This window comes from Aythya fuligula, chromosome 8, assembly GCF_009819795.1.
Source record: "Aythya fuligula isolate bAytFul2 chromosome 8, bAytFul2.pri, whole genome shotgun sequence".
In the NCBI taxonomy this organism is placed as follows: Eukaryota; Metazoa; Chordata; class Aves; order Anseriformes; family Anatidae; genus Aythya; species Aythya fuligula.
In genome coordinates this window covers 9,317,577-9,335,753 of record NC_045566.1, presented here as the reverse complement: position 1 = coordinate 9,335,753, position 18,177 = coordinate 9,317,577, and the positions used below count along the sequence as shown (strand labels likewise).

At 51.2% G+C, this 18,177-nt stretch overlaps 3 protein-coding genes across 3 annotated transcripts; 2 read left to right on the top strand and 1 right to left on the bottom strand.

Moving 5' to 3' along the window:
* The first annotated feature begins 161 nt into the window (after positions 1-161).
* On the top strand, positions 162-1,318 carry LOC116491834 (cytochrome b-c1 complex subunit 6, mitochondrial). The gene is made up of 4 exons (XM_032192177.1): positions 162-239; positions 326-349; positions 460-621; positions 1,043-1,318. Exons 1-4 carry the CDS (start codon positions 198-200, stop codon positions 1,073-1,075), a joined length of 261 nt encoding a protein of 86 aa, XP_032048068.1. The 5' UTR covers positions 162-197; the 3' UTR covers positions 1,076-1,318.
* A 1,211-nt stretch (positions 1,319-2,529) lies between these two features.
* NSUN4 (NOP2/Sun RNA methyltransferase 4) lies at positions 2,530-5,444 on the top strand. The gene is made up of 6 exons (XM_032192239.1): positions 2,530-2,631; positions 2,912-3,327; positions 3,628-3,782; positions 3,947-4,101; positions 4,621-4,745; positions 4,956-5,444. Exons 1-6 carry the CDS (start codon positions 2,530-2,532, stop codon positions 5,227-5,229), a joined length of 1,227 nt encoding a protein of 408 aa, XP_032048130.1. The 3' UTR covers positions 5,230-5,444.
* A 1,402-nt stretch (positions 5,445-6,846) lies between these two features.
* LOC116491877 (vitamin D3 hydroxylase-associated protein-like) lies at positions 6,847-16,752 on the bottom strand. Its single transcript, XM_032192238.1, has 16 exons — positions 16,692-16,752; positions 15,732-15,961; positions 14,216-14,329; positions 13,753-13,896; positions 12,791-12,924; positions 12,206-12,412; positions 11,380-11,420; positions 10,892-11,016; positions 10,519-10,644; positions 10,033-10,130; positions 9,764-9,863; positions 8,772-8,815; positions 8,259-8,298; positions 7,565-7,673; positions 7,133-7,278; positions 6,847-6,972 (listed from the first exon to the last, which is right to left on the bottom strand). The coding sequence occupies exons 1-16, from the start codon at positions 16,750-16,752 to the stop codon at positions 6,847-6,849; spliced, it is 1,845 nt and encodes a 614-aa protein (XP_032048129.1).
* Between the last annotated feature and the right edge of the window lie 1,425 nt (positions 16,753-18,177).

Below are 18,177 nucleotides of genomic sequence, written 5' to 3'. Positions count from 1 at the left end.
CGCTGTCAAACCGCTCCCGGCGGCTGCGAGGAGCAGCGAGGGGAAAAGCGAGGGGCATGTTGTGAAGAGGGGATATGGCGGCTGCCATTTTGGGAGGGGAAGCGCTGAAGAGGGGCGGGGAGGGCGCAGGGCGCTGCGGGGACGTTTCCGCTGCCGGGGCGGGCGGCGGTGACCGTGGGAAGTCCTTCGGGGCCGCCATGGGGCTGCACGGAGCTGCCGGGCGCGGAGGGGAGCCTGAGGTGAGCGGGGACGGGATGGGGATGGGGCAAAAAACGTCTCGGTGCCCGTTCGTGTCGCTAACGGCTGTGCTGTGCTCTGCCCGCAGGAGGAGGAGGAGGAGGAGCTGGTGGTAAGTCGGGGCTGAGGGCCCCTCGCCTCGCCTCACAGCTGGGTCCGAGCCGTGAGGGGCTCGGTGCGGGGCTCCCCGTGCTCAGCACAGCCCCTGTGTGTCCCCCCCAGGACCCCCTGACCACCCTGCGGGAGCACTGCGAGCAGACGGAGAAGTGTGCCAAGGCGAGGGAGCGGCTGGAGCTGTGCGATGCCAGGGTGTCCTCCAGGTCCCAGACGGAGGAGCAGTGCACCGAGGAGCTCTTCGATTTCCTGCACGCCAGGGACCACTGCGTAAGTGCACAGCAGGCCGGCCCTCAGACAGGCTCCTGAGCGTGAAAGCGTGATGCTCGGTAGCTCTCGAGTCATGCCAAAATCTCCAAAAAGCTGTGAATGTCGGTGCTTTTTCTTATTAAACGTTTCTCCTACTTGCTACAGCAGATCCAGCTTAAATTCTGTAGATTACTAAACAATAATGTCAAACAATGTTTCTGCCATGCAGGTGGCACTTTGCTATCTCAGTATTGTATTTGCTTTTCCCAATTTAACCCCTTTTCATCTGAGGTGCAGCTTTGTAAGAAATCTCACTAGTTCTCTGGAATGACTTCTTGCAAGAGGGCCCAGAAAACCAAGAGACGGGCGGTAAAACCCTGTTGACTTCCAGCCCTTTTGAAGAGGAACTATCAGTCACTGTGTGCTTTGTCTTCCCTTTCAGGTTGCTCACAAGCTCTTTACCAAGCTGAAATGAACACTGGAGCGATTGTCCATCTGCTTCCATAATCTGACAGAAAGCTCTCGTCGGTTCATGGATTCACAGTTCTGCTTCCTGCCTGTTTATTGTCAATGTGAAGTAAAAGCGGAGCAGCTTTCTGGCAGTGACCGATTGCCAGCATGTCACTGCATCTGTTCTCATGCACGATGTGCAGCTACAGAAAACCCATGCTGATGTTCTGTAATTTTCCATAATAAACATTCAAAGTTCCTGTGGAAATGCTCTTGGTTTATTTCTTAGTCTCTGGTTCTCACTTGTACTGGTACTGGATTAAGATGAAATGAGTGGGGGTCAGAGCCCACCTGTGTGTCCATGGGGAGACTTTTCCTCACTTGTGGGAATTTCCTTGTGCAGGCTCAGTGACCAGTGGCTGCTGTGATAGATAAGAATTTGTTGAAGCCACAAAGACATTTCTGAGCCCCACAAGACCAGTGTTGTTTACTTGGTAAGTTGTGACTAAACCATTTTTTGCAAAAATGCTGCCTTCCGGAGGAAAAGCATGAAAGGTTGACTTTTTATAGGAAAGAAACATGATTTTTGTAACATTCTTGAACAGCTAAATAGAATTACTTAAAAATTTGAAGTATTTTTTTTTTCAGACAGTTTTTTTTTTTTTTTTCATTAGTGCTAATTATTCCCAAACTTGATACCTGACTCTCATCCTCAGAAAGCTGTGAGGTGAAGCCATTTCTGTTTCATGAGCCTTTGGGGATAACTGGCAGCTGCTCCTCAGGGGTTGCTAGCAGAGGTTGGAGAAGCTTCTGCTGTGGTCAGCTCTGTGTCCTGTCCCACTGTCCCAGTATGACTGACCATGGGGTTGCAGACAGGCAGGGTGGTGGTTCCCCCTAATACCGAGTGCAGGAACAGGGAACGATGCCTGAGTGGTGCACTGGGGACTTGGGCACTGCTGCATGGTGAGGTGGCATCATCGGTAAGCACCAGCCTGGGGCAGTGGGGTCGCGTTCATAAATTGCGGGATGTCCTGAGCTGGAAGGGACCTGCAAGGATCACTGAGCCCAACTCATGAAATCACGCTGTTTCCCTTCGGGGTAGGATATTTAGGAGCAGGGAACGAACAGCGATGTTTAGGTGTGTAGCAAATGCTTCCTCAGCTCTCACAACATCGCCTCCAAAATGCATCACCCTTTCTCTGACGGATCCCGAGCTCAGCCCCTAACGCACCCAAACAGAGCTTAACCCCAGCACCTCTCTAACCCTAGCACAACTTTATTCCCTCTCCATTTCCCCGGAGGTGCAGGATTTGCAAGCATGTGGCCGTCACCCTGCTGCAGGGGGGCTCCCCCATCCCCATCCCCATCCCGCTGCCGCCCCCGTGCGGCTGCGGCCGCCTCCCGGCGCTCCGCCCGCCCGCTGCCGGTACCGGGCCCGCCCCGGAAGGTGCCCGTGGGTTGTGGGGGGGTCTCGGGGCCATGGTTTTGGGGGGGCGGCCGCTGCTGCCGCTGCTGCGATGGGGTTTGGGGACCCCGGGGCTGGGCGCGGCGCCGCGGCGGCACCGCCACAAGGAGAAGTGGGTGAGGGCGCCGCCGCTCCCCGGGCACCGTGTAGTTTGGCTTTCCCCCCCCTCAGCCCTCCAGCACCCCCTTTTATCCCTGCTGCTCCCCTTTATCTTCCTTCCTCCCCACCCTTCTGCATGCTCGCTGCTCCCCTCTTCCCTGCAGCCCATCCCCTCCTTGCATGGCAGCAGAGAGATCACCGAGTGAAGCGCAGTGGCTGGAGGTCACCGCGATGTTGGGGATTTTGCCTCTTGGAGATTTCATCTGTTCACACACACCCCAAAATCTTCTTCCCCAGGCTGCCACGGCGCCCCGCATCCCCGCCACGCGGCTGGCGCTGCACCACTTCGACGCCAGCTACAGCCCGCAGCTGGGGGAGCGCTGGCCGGCCGTGCGCGCCGCGCTGCTGTGCGAGCAGAAGTACGGCGCCCTGCTCAACAGCTTCGCCTCCGCCGACCACGTCGCCCAGGAGCTGGAGCTGCACAACGCCGCCGATTTCATTTCCGAAGCTGCCAGAAAGGCGCAGAGTTTGCTGCAGGGCTCAGAAGTAGGAGTGGAGAAGGGGGAGAGCGTGCCCCAGGAGGGGCATGGTGGAGGCAGGACGGTGACACCGGCAGGGACGCCGACACCACCGCCACCACCTGCCCCCATCGGCTCCAACATCAAGTGCTACACCTTCCCCAGGGGGGACATCACGCGCTTTCGTCCTGCTTGGTGAGATGGTTTTCCTGTTTTCTTTGCACTGATATCAACCAGATGTAGCACACGAGATACAACTAGCTAAAGAAGTTGCATTTTTGAAAAAAAAACTAACAATTTTAGTTGGCTTTGAGAGGTGCCAGACTATCCCCAGCTAGGCCTTTAATAATATTTTATTGACCATTCCTAGGACAAACCAGAGTTGCCATTGCCACTGTCGGGGTGTTAGCACCAGCTTCTTTTGTATGTGTCCCTCCTACCCTCCAGTTGTTTTGTTCCCTCACTTTCTTGCTTTTCTGTAATGGTGGTTTCCAGGCCAGACTCTCTGGGGCTCCTCAGCTACTATCTGATGGATGCAGCATCCCTCCTGCCCGTTTTGGCCCTCAACGTGCAGCCGGATGACTTCGTCCTTGATCTCTGTGCAGCTCCAGGTGGCAAGACTCTGGCTCTGCTGCAGACTGGGGCTTGTGGTAAGCGAAGGGGCTGTCGAGTAAAACTGGGATGGGAAAGAGTGCTGTGGTATGTGGCGCTGCCTGTCTGCCTGTTAATCTTTTGTGGTTATAAGAGTTGGGAATAATGTGTGTTTTTTTCCAGAGTGAATTTCTCAGCATGCTGTTTTCTCCTCTCGCCCCAGGGCATCTGGCAGCCAACGACGTCTCCGTTTCCCGCACAAAGAGATTGTACCAGATTCTCAGTAGCTACGTTCCCAAAAATGTCAGGGAAGCCGTGAGTGTCACGTCGTACGACGGAAGGGACTGGGCAGAGCTGGAAGGTGGAACTTTCCATAAGGTAAGTGATTGAAAACCGGTGAAGATTAGCCCAGCTATTTTAGTTTCCTCGTGTTTCAGAGGAAGACAGCAGCTCATCCAACAGTATAATTGTATAGTCTTGCACAGCCTGAAAAGCTGAGACTAAGCCACATACAGAGCAGTATTTCCTCTAGTTATACCCTTCTGCAGCATCTGGTGAGTATGGGCATCCTGAGCTGTACCTTTATCTGTCTGTATGATCCGTAAATATCCCATCCTAATTCTTCACTTGCAAGGGGTTAGATATGAAACTTAGATGGTTGCTTCTTGTTTCTCAACCCGTACCCATTCCCCTGACAGGCAGGAGCCTGGTAGGCTGTGCTGGCCCCTTAGTGGTTTGTTCTGCTTGGGGGAGGAGGATTTGTTAAACCAGGAGGTGTCCCCTCAGGAGTTTTGCTTTATTACCTGGAGCATGGCAGGGTTGGAGGTGTTGGGTGAGGTGCTGGGTGACCGAGCTCAATCTGAGGCCAAAAATGATGCAGGATCTCTGCTGCTGCAGGTCCTCGTGGACGTGCCCTGCACAACAGACAGGCACTCTGTGATGGAGACAGACAACAACATCTTCCACAGAAGGAGAACCAAGGAGCGTCAGATGTTGCCGATGCTGCAGCTGCAGCTGCTGATGTGAGTGAGCTTGACACTGTTTTGTTGTTATCTGTGTTACAACAGCGGCTCTCGTTCCTGTCAGCACTGAAACCTCTTCTTACTTTGTGTGTACCTGTACAAAGCTCTCCCCACCTCATATGTGCTGTGTGTTGGCTTCCTGATTTCAGTGCCAGTGTCCTGCACTGTCCTGTTCCTCCTGTGACGGTGTGTTTGTTCTTCATCCCCTAGTTCTGGGATCCTTGCTACCAAGCCAGGAGGAGACGTGGTGTATTCTACGTGCTCCCTCTCCCCGCTGCAGAACGAATACGTGATCGAGAGAGCGATAGAAATTGCAGAAACCCAGTTCAACATCACGACCCACGCCGAGGACTTGAGCCACTTCCGCACACTCTTCCAGGACACATTTTCTTTCTCCTCAGATTGCCGGCTGGGGGAGCTCGTTCTTCCTCACCTCACAGCCAACTTTGGACCTATCTATTTCTGCAAGTTACACCGAGCATAGAAGGGGTGGCAGATTTTGGCTCTTGGGCAGCTCCAGCTTCCTCATTGTACATCTTTGGGCCATCTCAATTGGAACTTGCTTCCCCGTTGCTGGCTGTAATGAAATACCCTACATTTCCAGGGAAAGAAAAACTACTTGATATTTATTTTTTGTATTAAAATATCTCTAAGGAAGTCTTTTTACTGCAGACAGAGAATAAATGAGAAAGACCTGCTGTGGAGTCTACTGCCTGTTTGTCTGTTTGAGGACTTTAATCTAGGAAAGAGAGGTCTCAATCAGATGGAACAGTTCATCTGTCTCAGAACAGGATAAATGGTGCTGTGCAGATGTTGTTTTCTCCCTTGCATCTGACTGCTTCTGTGCTACATGAGCAGGTTCAGGATAATAAACACCATCTGGGGATCTCAGGCTTTCTGCCCCAGATCTCACCATCTGCATAATCTGTCTCTGCTTATCAGCTCTCTGCTGTTAGAAAAAGCAGCCTGAGGTCCTTAAAGAAGAGGTTCTTAAGAATGCTGCTTCACTGGGCTTGAAAATACACCTGTGGTGCTTGATAGCTGCTGGTGGAAACAGCTTAGTGCTGTGGAGAGGCAAGTGACTGTTTCCATCTCCCACAGACAGAGAGGTGTGAGCACTGCCATGGGTGCTAGATGCCACTTAATGTCCAGTGGGGAGCTGCATGATTTTGAGGAATAACCGTGCACTCATATGATCTCATCCGTCAGCAGAGGGTTACTCAAGTTTACAATAACATTTGCTTAATACCTGTATTTTATTATTTTTTTTCAAGTAAAATAGTGATGGAGGGGGTAGAGAGACACCGCTGTATTCCCAGCAGGGCTGTTAGCCTCAGCAGAATAGCCCATGCTTACATCCAGTGCCAGCAAGAAAATACTGCTGAGGGTAGCTCCCACCCATACCCATTGTTTCAGGGAGGTGCACTTCATAGATTTTTGATCATTTGAACCCAACATTAGACATTCTAGCCCTCTGCATCACATCACGAGTGCCAGTGTGGCTGCAGAGTGTGCTGGTGGGGAACACTGCACAGTCAGTAATGCAGCAAAAGGAACTGGTTGTCTTCAGCCCTATCAGCTTACTGGGGCAAACAGGGAGAAAGGAGAATGAGCAGCAGGAGAGGTGGGGGACAGACGGCAGGATAATATGTGAAGCTGCATTGTCCATCTGGAGTCTTCAGATATTCTCATTTTTCTTCCAAGGAAGAATGTGATGCAGGCAAGGCAGGGTTTCCTTTCAACAAAGGAGTTTGGTGTTGTGAAGGGTTTGTATGATGAAGTGCTGGAGGATTTATGCTGATGTTTTGGTCTCTGCCTCAGCTGCTGAGCTGTTTATAGAGGTGAATCCAGCAGCGTCTCAGCCAAGACAGAGGACAGCGAGGCAGATTTGCAGTCCTTTTAATGACTACTGAGGAAACTGCTGTGTCCTTTACAGGATCTGTGCTTGTCAGCAGGAAGAAGGGCAGGAAATGTGTTCTCTTTCCTCCTTCCCTCCTTGCTGGAATCTATGCCCTTCGGATTGCAAAAGGGGAAACTGATGCAGAGCCGCCCTGTTTGCATCTCGGCTGCCTCTGGCCCTGCAGAGCTGGGACTGGAGAGGCTACGCTGCTCCCATCCTGCGGCTGAGCGTCTCCACCTCCTTCATGAAGCGCAGGCACAGCTCCTCCTGCCACGGCAAGGCCACGCACTGCACGGCCACGGGCAGCCCCACGGCTCCTGCCACAGCCTGCAGAGGGGACACAGCGAGGGGTTACCTGGTGGAACTCAAGAAGTGCTTTTTTTTGCACTGTGCCCATATTGACAGACATTTAGGAACCACGGATTTCAGCAACACTTACCCTGAATATCCACCAGAAGTCTGCTCCACCACTTTCCACGTCACGTACCTGTTTCAGTGTCCTGTCCCAGGAGTCATCGTAGCATCCTTGGTAATGCTTCAGTTCTTCCTCGTCAGCTTCTGTCACCACGCTGACGGGCACGACCCCAGCGGGGAAGTTCAAGACGTTGTACAGCATCGTGGAAGAGACAGCAGCTGAGAGAAGCAAAACAGACAACACAGGCAGCTACAGACTCAGTTTCAGACGTGTTCCTTGAAGCCCCTGAGAATCAGCTGCTTTTGGGAGGCAAAACTGCCCAGGGCTGGTCATCCCTGAGTCCCAGTCCTACTGCAAGAAACAACTGCCACCAGATCCACCTCAGCCAGGTGTCTGCCAAGCTTTATGGCAGTTATTTTTCCTTCCTAATGCCCATAAAATGCTTTGGTGGTGAAGCTCCACGGTGCTCCTCTCCCCTCCCAGGAAGGTCCCAGGCTCACTTACGGAGGAGTTTCCCTGGGAATCCCACGGTGAAGGCAGGCCCTAGGACAGGGCACAGCACGACGTCCAGCTGGAGTTCCCTCCACTGGGTGATGAACTGCGAGCGGTATGCCTGTGGGAGGAGAGGGGAGATGACATTGAGGCCATGTCCACACCTGGAACACCTCGGATTCTCTGGGGCATGCACCAGGCTGTGGAATGGCTGTGCACCAGAGCAGAGGCAAGGCAGAGGAAGGGCTGGTTACAGCGTGTCTGCCCCATGGAGGAACCCCAGCTGGGTTGCAGTGCTATCTGGACAGATTGGTGTCATGGACTCTTCTCTTGCAGCCTGTAGTGCAGATACCCCCAAAGGGAGACCCACACTATGTGCAGGTGTCTGCCTCCACAGCACATGGCCAAATTATGGAACTGGCAAGGTTCCTCTTCAGCCAGACTTGCTTTCAGGACAGCCTTTATTGCTCTGGGACCAATGAATGTGGGCATTTGGGCGTGAGCATTGTAACCCATGAAGTCCTGAACCAAAAAGCCCAACTAGTCCATTCTTACCTCTCTTTTGTGCCTCTCCCCTTGTCTTTTCCCCAGCACCCCACTGCATAACCCCTTTGTTAAGTACCGACCCTCCTCCTCTCTGCCAAACTGACACCATAATGCCTCAACTCATAGCATGATGCCTGAGAGAAAAGCCCTCAAAACATACCTCTATTTGATGCTGTTGATTCCACAATTCATTCACTGACCTGCAAGCGGAAATCATAGTAACGTTTTTTTAAGCTTTAAGAAGAGGGGAAACTGCTTAAATAATCCTCCAGGTTGATAAGCCTCAGTGATTTTAGCAATTATTTGAAACAATACATCTTCCTCAATTTCTCTGAAGTTTCCTTAGGCATTTAGCCAAGCTGTTAAGCAACAAATGTCTGGAAATGGAAGAGAGAAGGTTTCTCTTGTGAGTCTGGATTGAGTGCTTATCTCTGCCACAAGCTTCCTGTACGACCTTGTCCAAGTCCCTTAATCCTTTCAGAGTAACACTAGGGGCAGTGTAACACTAGGGAAGTGGGGAGACCTTTTCCTAAGGCTGAAGCTTTGTCCAGGACAGAGAAACCTCCTGCAGAAAGCCTGTTGTGAACCTGGTGCCCCCCACTCCATCGTGGACACTTAGAGGAGAAAACATAGTTCATTTCCATGAGCATCCCTTGGGACAGTGCTGTCTTACCTCATTCCACACAAGGCATTCAGATAGTCAGCCAGGCGGGGAAACTGGAAAGGCAAATGATTCTCGTTAGGGGCATGGTGTGAGGGTGCAGTAATTTGTGCCATCCCAGGAAACCTCTGCTCGTGCCCTGACTCTATGGGGCTGCTGCGCTAAGGGTCAATAACATTGCTTAAGAATGCTCCACATGGTTCTCATTTTGCTTGGCTTCCAACTTCTTGTTGTTGGTTCTCCTTTTTTTTTTTTTTTCTTTTTCCTTTTTTTTTTTTTTTCTTTTTCCTTTTTTTTTTCTTTTTCTTTTTTTTTTTTTTTTTTCCTTTTCCTTACAGCTCACTATTTCCTACTCACAGAGGAATGCACTGACCTGAACCAAGACACTTATTTCTGATAAATCAAACTTTTTTTTTTTTTTTTTTTTTTTTTTTCCCTCGGTGTCTCATAGAAACAAGATTTCTGCAAGCATTTTGGTTGCCTCCCACACACTGCTACATTTTTGATCCTGTTAGCTGAGAACAACCCAACTGGAGAGAAGGGCAGTGAAAACCGGAGGATGCAGGACGAGAGGATGTTTATTGTACAAATGGGGCCGCAGTGCAGATCAGCTCTTATTAATCACCAGGAATCACTGTGAAGGTGTGCTCTTTGGAAGGCCTCAAAGCAGGGATAGAGCTTCAAACTTGAGTTCGCCTGCTGTACTAATCCCAACGCATAAATCTGTAGGAAACTGGGCACCACTAGATACAGCATCTGAAGAACCACTTGCTGTGGGTTCTGCATTATTCTTTACAGCTCTTTGCTGGTCCTCTTCTCATTTCCCTTTGCACTGGATAAACCCCATCAGGGCTCTACAAAAGACCTTCCAAAGTGACAGCATGTGCCTTGGCCTAAAATCCCCGTGTTTGCAGTTAGAGGTGGCTCCCAGCACCATCACACTTCTAAGCATCTCAGGGCCTTGCTGACACCTCTCTGCTTTGAGCTGGAGGCCAGGAACTCACCAGAGGTTTAAGAATCAGAGCCAGCAGCTTCTTCACCAGCCTTGGGATCTTGTAGCAAGTCACCTGTGGTTTTAAGCTTGGATCTACAATATTTCCTGTGCTGAGAGATGACAAGAGGAGGGGATCATGCCAGAGGAGCTGTTTGCCCTTTCTCAGAAACCCAAATATCTCCTGTTTGGGGTGTGAGAGGAGCTGTGCCTGTGTGTTGTGCTCAGGGGCATGGGGATAGGGGTGTTTTAGAGCACTCCTGCCAGAGGGCTCCTACTTACAACTCATCCAACCAAGCACGGCCTCCATCAGCAAAAAATGTCTTCAGAAACAGTTCATTCATGACATACTGGATCCGAAGTGGAGAAAAGGGCACCAGCTGCACCAAAACACAAAATCATTTGGCAGCCTGAGGATGTGAATAATTTCCAAGGCCTGACTGGGGATATATTCACAGGCAGAGCAGAAGCCTCCCTGGGCTCCACACACTGGTGGAGGGGCCCATTTCAGCCCTTTAGCCATCTCTCCATATGATTATTTGTCCCTGGCAGCTGTTTGGCTCAGATCTGAGACCTCCTCATTCCTCCTCCCCCCTGTTCCAGGCAACCACTCTCCCCTCAGTGCCATGGTAATTTAAGATAGCGCCTCTGTTATTTATCCCACAGCTGGGCCTGGTGGCTCTGTTCAGCTTCTGAAGGTTGATTACAGCAGGAAGGGGCAAAGCTGGGGTCGCCCTGTGGGGACAAGTGTGGGGTGGTGGTGCTCACCGTGTGCCCTGCTGCCTGCAGAGCCTCCCTGGTCTCACGCACCGCCCTGCGCATGCAAGGAGGCAGCAGGAAGAAGCCGTCGGTGTCGTAGTACCCGACCCGCAGAGGAGCAGAGCTTGAGTACACCTGGAGCAAAGGAGACACCAGTCTGACATTGCCTTCCTCCCCACCCTTTGCTGGGGTCTTTCAGTCAGATAAACCACACTCCAGTTGAGAGAATGGAAATAATTACTGCTTATTTTTGCTCACCATTTTATTTCCCCTGATAATTATGAATCGTGCCCTCAAAGAGATCTAGCCAGTTACTAGAAACCAGGACTATAAAGCTAACTGGATCCTTGAGGCATGTAGGACTGTTAAGGACCAGGCTCACCTCCTCGTTGAAGGGGATGGGGGGCACGGTGGGGTCCAGCCGGAACATCTCATCACAGAGCAGTGCCTTCATGCAGAGGGCCAGGCTGTCCACATCTCTCGCCATCGGCCCCAGCGCAGAGGGAACTGGTATGGGACAAGAGGAAATGTCCATAATAAGCAAAGGAGTGTGCCAAGCACTGGTCTGTCCCTCCACATGGCCACAGTGACTGCAAGGAACCATCAAGCAATGAGGTGGGGTGTTTTAGGTGGCTTCCACACAGGTCTTGGCTGCCTCAGGCCTTTCTCAGGTCTAGAGGATGACTTAAAACCTTAGAGGTGATATAACTTCTCTGAGGTGACCCCCAGGAGCCATGGCAGTCTGCACTGGGGCTTGTTGAACCCAGGCCAGAGTCTCATCCTGCCCTACAAAGCCACCACATTCCACTCTTCCTGCTTGTCACAGCATATAGAAAAAAAAAATATAAAAAAAAATTGAAATTCACATACCTGACAGGATCCCACTGACTGGGCCATTCACTCCAGACAGGCTGCGTAAAAAGAAAAAAAAAAAAAAAAAGTATGTTGTAATTCCAGTAAGAGGGAGATATTCTCAATACATCTGAATAGAGCATTGTGATCTTCCATTCAGGACCTGAACCAGAAATAAATTATTAAAAGTATTTGATCTGAGCTGAGTAAAACAGAAAATTTTTGTGAAATTAAAAATAAATAAAAAATCTAAACCACAACAACTCTTAGTTGTAGTTTAACCAAAAATGTTCCATCTTGGAGTTATTGAACCACCTTAGCCCCTCTTTCTTTTTAAATTCCAGGTCAGTTTTACAGTGAAAGCACTGCTGTTTCCAGGCAGAACCTAGCAATATTGCCTCTTGGGAAAGGTTTTGAGCAAAGCAAGCCAGCATTTATGAAACTGTCTTGTTTTTCCCTCAAATACTTGCTGTGTACATCATCCTTCTGCTGAATTTGGCAATTAGCATCCGTCCCTCCAAAACTGCAGCTTGAGGGCAACTTGACTGTATGGTCCAAAGAATTTTCTCTCTGTCTCTAATTTATAAGTTAGGTTTTCCCTTTATTTACTTTCAGAGATTTAGGGACTGACTCTCAGGCAGGTCTGAATTCCCATTTCCTCACCAAGGACACGCTGTCCTGTGTGACCAGACAGCAGACCCATCCGTGTGTTGAGCCCTCCCTGAACACGGTGGGTAGGGCACAAGGTAGGTGTGAGCTCAGAGGGACATGTTGTGCCTTGGGAAGGAGCAGAGTGGGTTTGCAGGCTCCTTGCAGAGTGGGAAGGGCAGATCTCTGCACCTACCTGAGCCTTTTGGCCGTGGGTTTGAGCCCGCACAGCCCGCAGAAGCTGGATGGCAGGCGGATGCTGCCACCAACGTCCGAGCCGATGCCCAGGATGGAGCCTCCCCCTGCGATCAGAGCTCCCTCCCCTCCTGAGGAGCCTCCGGGGGTCTTCTGGTGGTTGAGGGGGTTCAGGGTCTGGCCAAAGATGGTATTGCTGCAGTCATAGCTGAAGAGAAAGCCAGCAAACAAGCTGTCTGGAAGAGTCTAGCACCTTTACTTTGTCGTCTCTCTCTTGCACTGGGCTTATGCAGCATAGCCAACCCCTCCGTCCACCCCATATACCCTTTGGGACAAGGCTCATTCCTATGAGCCCCCACTTCCCATGCACAAGTGCACTTAGTTTTTCTTATGTCACGGTGTTTTTTTCCCCTTCATCTTACAGAAAAGCCATTTTCAGTTCAACTGAGATGGGTGACAGCTAATGGAAGAGGGACTCATCTGCGAAACATCTTAGGAGACAGGAAGGGGCCTGTCCATGACCTAAAGGATGGGTTTTGGTTTCAGGAGCACAGCCAGAGGAGAGATTTCTAATGATTTATGTTACTTGAAGAGGGATTGCGGCACGTTGGTCTTAGCGAATGGGATGGCCCCCTGTCTCTTCAAAACCTTGACTAGGACGCTGTCCTCCTGCTCTGGAGTGCCCAGGTATTGCACAAGCCCACAAGTTGACAGTTGCCCCTGCAGAGAGGAGAAGGGACAGTGGACAGGGTCAGCACGGTTCCCCTGCAGTTTTGGAAGGAAGATCTGCTGTCCCCCTTGGGGAGTACTAATCTATTCCTCTTCATGAAGGGCCAAGCACTCCCTCTCCTTCCATCCTTAGCAGAGGACTGCTATGCACTTACAGGGTTAAGGCTGCTTTGGAACCTGTGGTCCTTTTTCAGTTAGCTCTGGTACCTGGGTCTTGTTTTGCTAAAGGGCTCAACGGACAAGCTACAGGTCTGCAGGAATTCAAGGTTAATGGTTCCTGCTGCCAGTGAGTTTTTGGAAGCTGAGCCCTGTTCCTATCAATCATACAGCAAACCCTGAAGCCTAAGTCCAACTTATGGCTCAAAATACCACATAGCCCAGCTTGTGCTCACCCATGTATCAGAGGAGAAATCATTTGGTTTTTCATTGATGGAGGCCCTGCAACAGATGTGCAGCTGGGGCCCTTTGCTCAGGATTTATCTTCTGGCAGGAGGACTGCTTGTGAGATCAATGCCGAGTCTGCTCCCACCAGCACGAGTGGAGTCACTGAAATCTGCCCTTTCAGTGACTCTGTCTGGCCTAACTCAGTTCAAAGAAAGCACCCACCAGATCCACGCACCTCATGTGAGGGGATCAGCAGCTCCTAACTGCCAGGGCTGCAGCTGCAATGAGATGTGGGGCCACAGCCCCAGGCCCAGCCAGGCTTCCTGCGGTATAAGCAAAGGAGGGATCGGGCCCCTTCCCCACCCTCTGTGTCCCCCCACATCGCCACCCAGCCTGGCTCATGATGGGATGCTTCAGGGGAGCAAAGGGAAGCACCTTGTGGCCAATGTGGTCCTTGATGCTGACAGGGATGCCGTAGAGAAGCCCCTTCTCCTTCTGCCCTTGTATTTCCTGGAGCTGCTCCTCACACTCTGGGATAAAATGTCGCACACAGTTTGTCTGCTGGGTCACTTCCAGGGCCTTTGCCAGACACACAGAGGAAGAGGTGTTAGTTAAGAACATCTTAATGATATAACTGCATTCAATAACTATCTGGATCTTCGAAGCAAGTAGTAGTGGTAACCCCTCCCAGAGCATCCTAGCTCAGACCATCTCAGATGGCTATCTCATTATGAGCACGACCCAGGAGTAAGAGGTATTCCTGTCCTTTCATATCTTTCCTCCGATATCTGCTGGATTAAAGACTTGCTATAATCAGCAGCTCCAACAAGTCTTCTCAGTCACCAGCCCATACTCCAAAGCAAGCAGAACAGCCCTTCATGCTGCACACAGCACTCACCTTCTCTATGTAGGTGTAGAGGACGGTCTTGGGGGACAAGGACCCTTCCTGTAGTCTCCCAGCAAGTTCCAGCAGGGGTAGGGACAGGATGGTATCTGTCTGCGCAATGGGGACCTGAAAGATGATGATGAGGAAGAATGGCAGGACAGCATCTCCAGGTACCCATGGCAGGGGTCTGTGCCATGTCTCATAGGAGATAAGTCCCTTGTATTTTGCCAGCGTTAACAACAGAGCTTGCCAGAAAGGCAGATCACGCATGTGGGGGCTCAGACTCTGAACTGATGATTGCTTCACCTGAGTGTAGAAGACCTTCATGCATCCATTGCAGTGAGGGACACTCACAATCACATCTGAGCCTCCCTTCCCACACTGTGGGACTTATCCATTGACTCAGAGTTAATCTCATCTGAGCAAACCAACCTGGTTAGACGAATGCCCTGAGTTGGAAAGGACCCACAAGGATCACTGAGTCCAACTTGTGCCTTAAAGGTACCAAAGTCCTTGCACACAAGTCTCAGGCTGGCCATTCATCCCTTGGTATGGGTACAGGCACTGCGCTGACAGCCCTGGCATCAACCTGGGGTGGCAATAAACACCTAATAGCTCAGGCCAAGCAAACTAAAGAAATCAATAAAGACTCACAGGTGGGTGAACTCTGCTTAGGTGAACACAACTGGCAGTTCTCAGAGACACCATTTTTCTAATGTATATATATATAAATATGTATTTTTAAAGTTTTAAGAAAAAAGACTGTAAAGATATATATCACTGTGGTTGCTTTGATTTGTCTCCAAATGCATTACCTGTGTAGACATGATCTGGCTGAACCAGCACAAACGCAGAAGCAAACAGAGCAGGGGGGAAAGGAGGGTTAGAAATGAGTGCTGCTGAACTGCAGGAATTGGGGCCACATCCATGCTGGTTGGGTGCCTGCCTCATTCATCCCCGTGTTGTGTTCTGGTTGCTCACAGGAGAAGTTAAGTGCCCTGTGCCTCATTAGTGTTAAGTTAGGCCAAGTATCTTCTGGGCAGATTGGTGGGCCGGGAGGCCTCACTTGCTGGGAATCCTGGTGAAACTTATTCCTTTGAAGACTCTCCAAGAGCTATCTAGAAGGCAGGTTTTAGAGCCAAAGACAGAGGGGTGTGGATGGATGTATAAACTTAAGAGTTAGGAAGAGAAAAAGCTTTTTTGCTTCTACACATAGAGGCGAGAGATATTTATAGATCCCTAAAGATCGAGAAGATCTGAATTGATTAAAATCCAGTGCTTCATCACCTTTGTTGCCCATAACCTCTTCCAGTGTGTAATTCACATCTCCCTGGCTGTAGGCTCCCACCACATCTTACAGCTCGAGAAAAGCAGTGATCTCCCTTCCTCCCAAGGCAGCCTTTCCCCTTGGTGAAGGCTGCTGGAACATCTCCCCTGGGCTCTCTGTGACAAAAGCTAGCAGCAGGAGCTGAAGAACAACGTCAGAAGACACACTGGTGGGACTCAGCCTACCCCAGGGATGGGTTACCTGCTCCCTGAACTGCCGGACAGCCTCTGCCATTTTCTTCACACCTTCCTCCCGGGTCCTCTGAGCCTCTTCCATTTTCTGCTGGATCTGCCTTTCACCCAGCCACTTCCAGACTACCACGGCCACCGCTGAGCCACAGAGAAGGCCGAGGGCAGCAGCAGGAGCCACTTCTGGCTCTGGCAGGAGCTGTCTCAGCTGTTGCTGGATAATTTTGCTCGACCCTCTGATCTCTGAGGATGGAGGGAGAAAGAGAAGCAAGGCAGAGAGCTTCCCTGCCTCCCCAGGTCTGCTCCTTCCAGCACCAGCGTCTCAGCTCAGCAAGTAGTTTATAAATCCAAAGCTGACCCCTGCAAGAGATGGCTTCACGGGGGCATGAAGTGGGGAATGATTGATGGAGAAAGGCAAAAGGTTAAGTTTGCACAGCCAGTGAACCCTGGGCTGTATTGGGTTTATACAGGCTCTCCGGACTGTGGGAAGTTCTCTGGTGGGGAGGAAGGGCTGGGGGATCAGCTGGTCAAAAGAAGCAAGGAAATAGCTTCACTCCTGTTTCCTGTGTAGCCTAGGAGGACAATGGAAGAAGGGGAAAAAACAGCTTGAACTCTCAAGGTTTCCTTGCACAGGAATGAGGACAGTATGACGAGAGGATGCGTGGCTGTGGGGTACCCACTCATCCACCACAGCAGCCACAGGCAGTTTCAGGAGGCCCGTGAGATAGGGCTCAGCTCTGCCACAATGCCTGCACGAACCAGGAGAGGTGGGTCCACCCCATGACAGAGCATGTGGTTATTGCTTTAGGAGCAGAAAATCCCACAACACTGCAATCCAGAAGCAAAATATTCCCATCAGATATTGAGACGGCCACTGCTGAGGTCCTTCCAGCACAGACGCCTCTCACTACAAGCACACAAGAACTGTGCTCTGAGCTGAAGGCAAGAGCCCGGCCAACATCAGCCCCAAAACCAATGCCATGGTCTGGCATGGTCATCCAGTTTTGGCTGGCGGGTCCTCCTATGGGTCTCATCTTGGAAAAGGTTGTTAGGTGGCTGCTGGGGATTGTGCATTACAAAATTTCACAAGGTTGCACTCGATTGCCAGAAGCTCAGAATCTGATCTTGCTCCAACAAGGTGTGGAACTGGGTATGGAAAGGAAGGTGGAGCCTTCTCCCACGAGGGCTGGACAGTCTCTAATGCTTAAGTTGCCATCCACTGTCATGTCCATCATTAGCTCTAAGACAAGTTCACTGTTTCCTCTTCAAACTGGTGTCAGCAGGGAGAGTTCTCTTTGTTTTTAATTGGGGAAATGTATGAGGGGCTGTGGAGAAAATTGGCTTTGACATCCTCTAAGAAATAGTCTGGAGTTGATGGCAATTAGCTAGGCGGTAACAAATTAAGCAGGCCACTTTCTGTGCTTTCTTTTAGTGGAATCCTTGCTCAGAGGATGCCTCCTCAGTGAACTGCTCCTTTTCTGAGAGCAGCAGCACGGGGACATGTCTGCAGTGCCCCCAGCTCCTGCTGCACGGTGCTTGCTAGGGCAGGTGCCTCAGGAAGGTGCATGCGAACAGGGTCAGCCCACATCAATACCCAAATCCTCTCCCAGCCTCTTGGGACCCATGCAAAGGCTTCCTGAGTCAGAGGTGAGCTCTTTGTGTATGCGACAGCAACACGACCCTGCGATGGGCTGAGCGGATGTGGGAGTTTTTTCCCTGTGCTGGCAGGCATCGGGGCATGGACTTCCCACATCCGCCTGCGCACCGGGTCCCGTGCTCTGCTCCTGCCCTTTAGACATTCTGCAAATGTTTAACAGAGACAAAGCCAGCTGTGTCCAAACCAGCTCAGGATTTCAGAAGGTGGTTTTATTAGCAAGCACAGCTGTGCTTCCGGGTGTCCGGATGCTGCTGAGGAAGCCCCTTTCCTTATCGATGGACTGGTGTTTTTGCCTCTGTCATGAGCCAGAGGCACAGCTCCTCTGGTCACGGCAAGGCCATGCACTGCCTGGCCATGGGCAGCCCCACAGTGCTGACACAGCCTGCAGTGGGGACACAGGCAGTGAAGAGCCACTGGAGGGGGGTGAGGGCTGAATCCACCCAGAGGGATGGGGTGGTTTCAAAATCGAAGCCTGGTTTGCACCTTCTGAGTAGAGTTTGGGCTGTAGAGGCACTCCAAAAGCCATGTGAAATTAGAGTCCTGTTGTAGTTTAACCTGGCAGGCAGCTCTGATCACTTCCAAGATTCCTGGGTGACCGGGGTTTCCTATCTGAACCCCTGTGGGATCAATGTGACCCACGTACACCATGCAGCATCAGCTGTGTGATGTGCGGAGGGGACCTTCCCTTTGAACACCCATCCCAGCATTGGGGTGCCAGGAGGAGCTGTGCTTCAGCACCAACCACTTCTGAAGCAGCTCGAACCCCTTCATCTGCTGCCAGTCTCTGCGTGTAGCGGGCCTC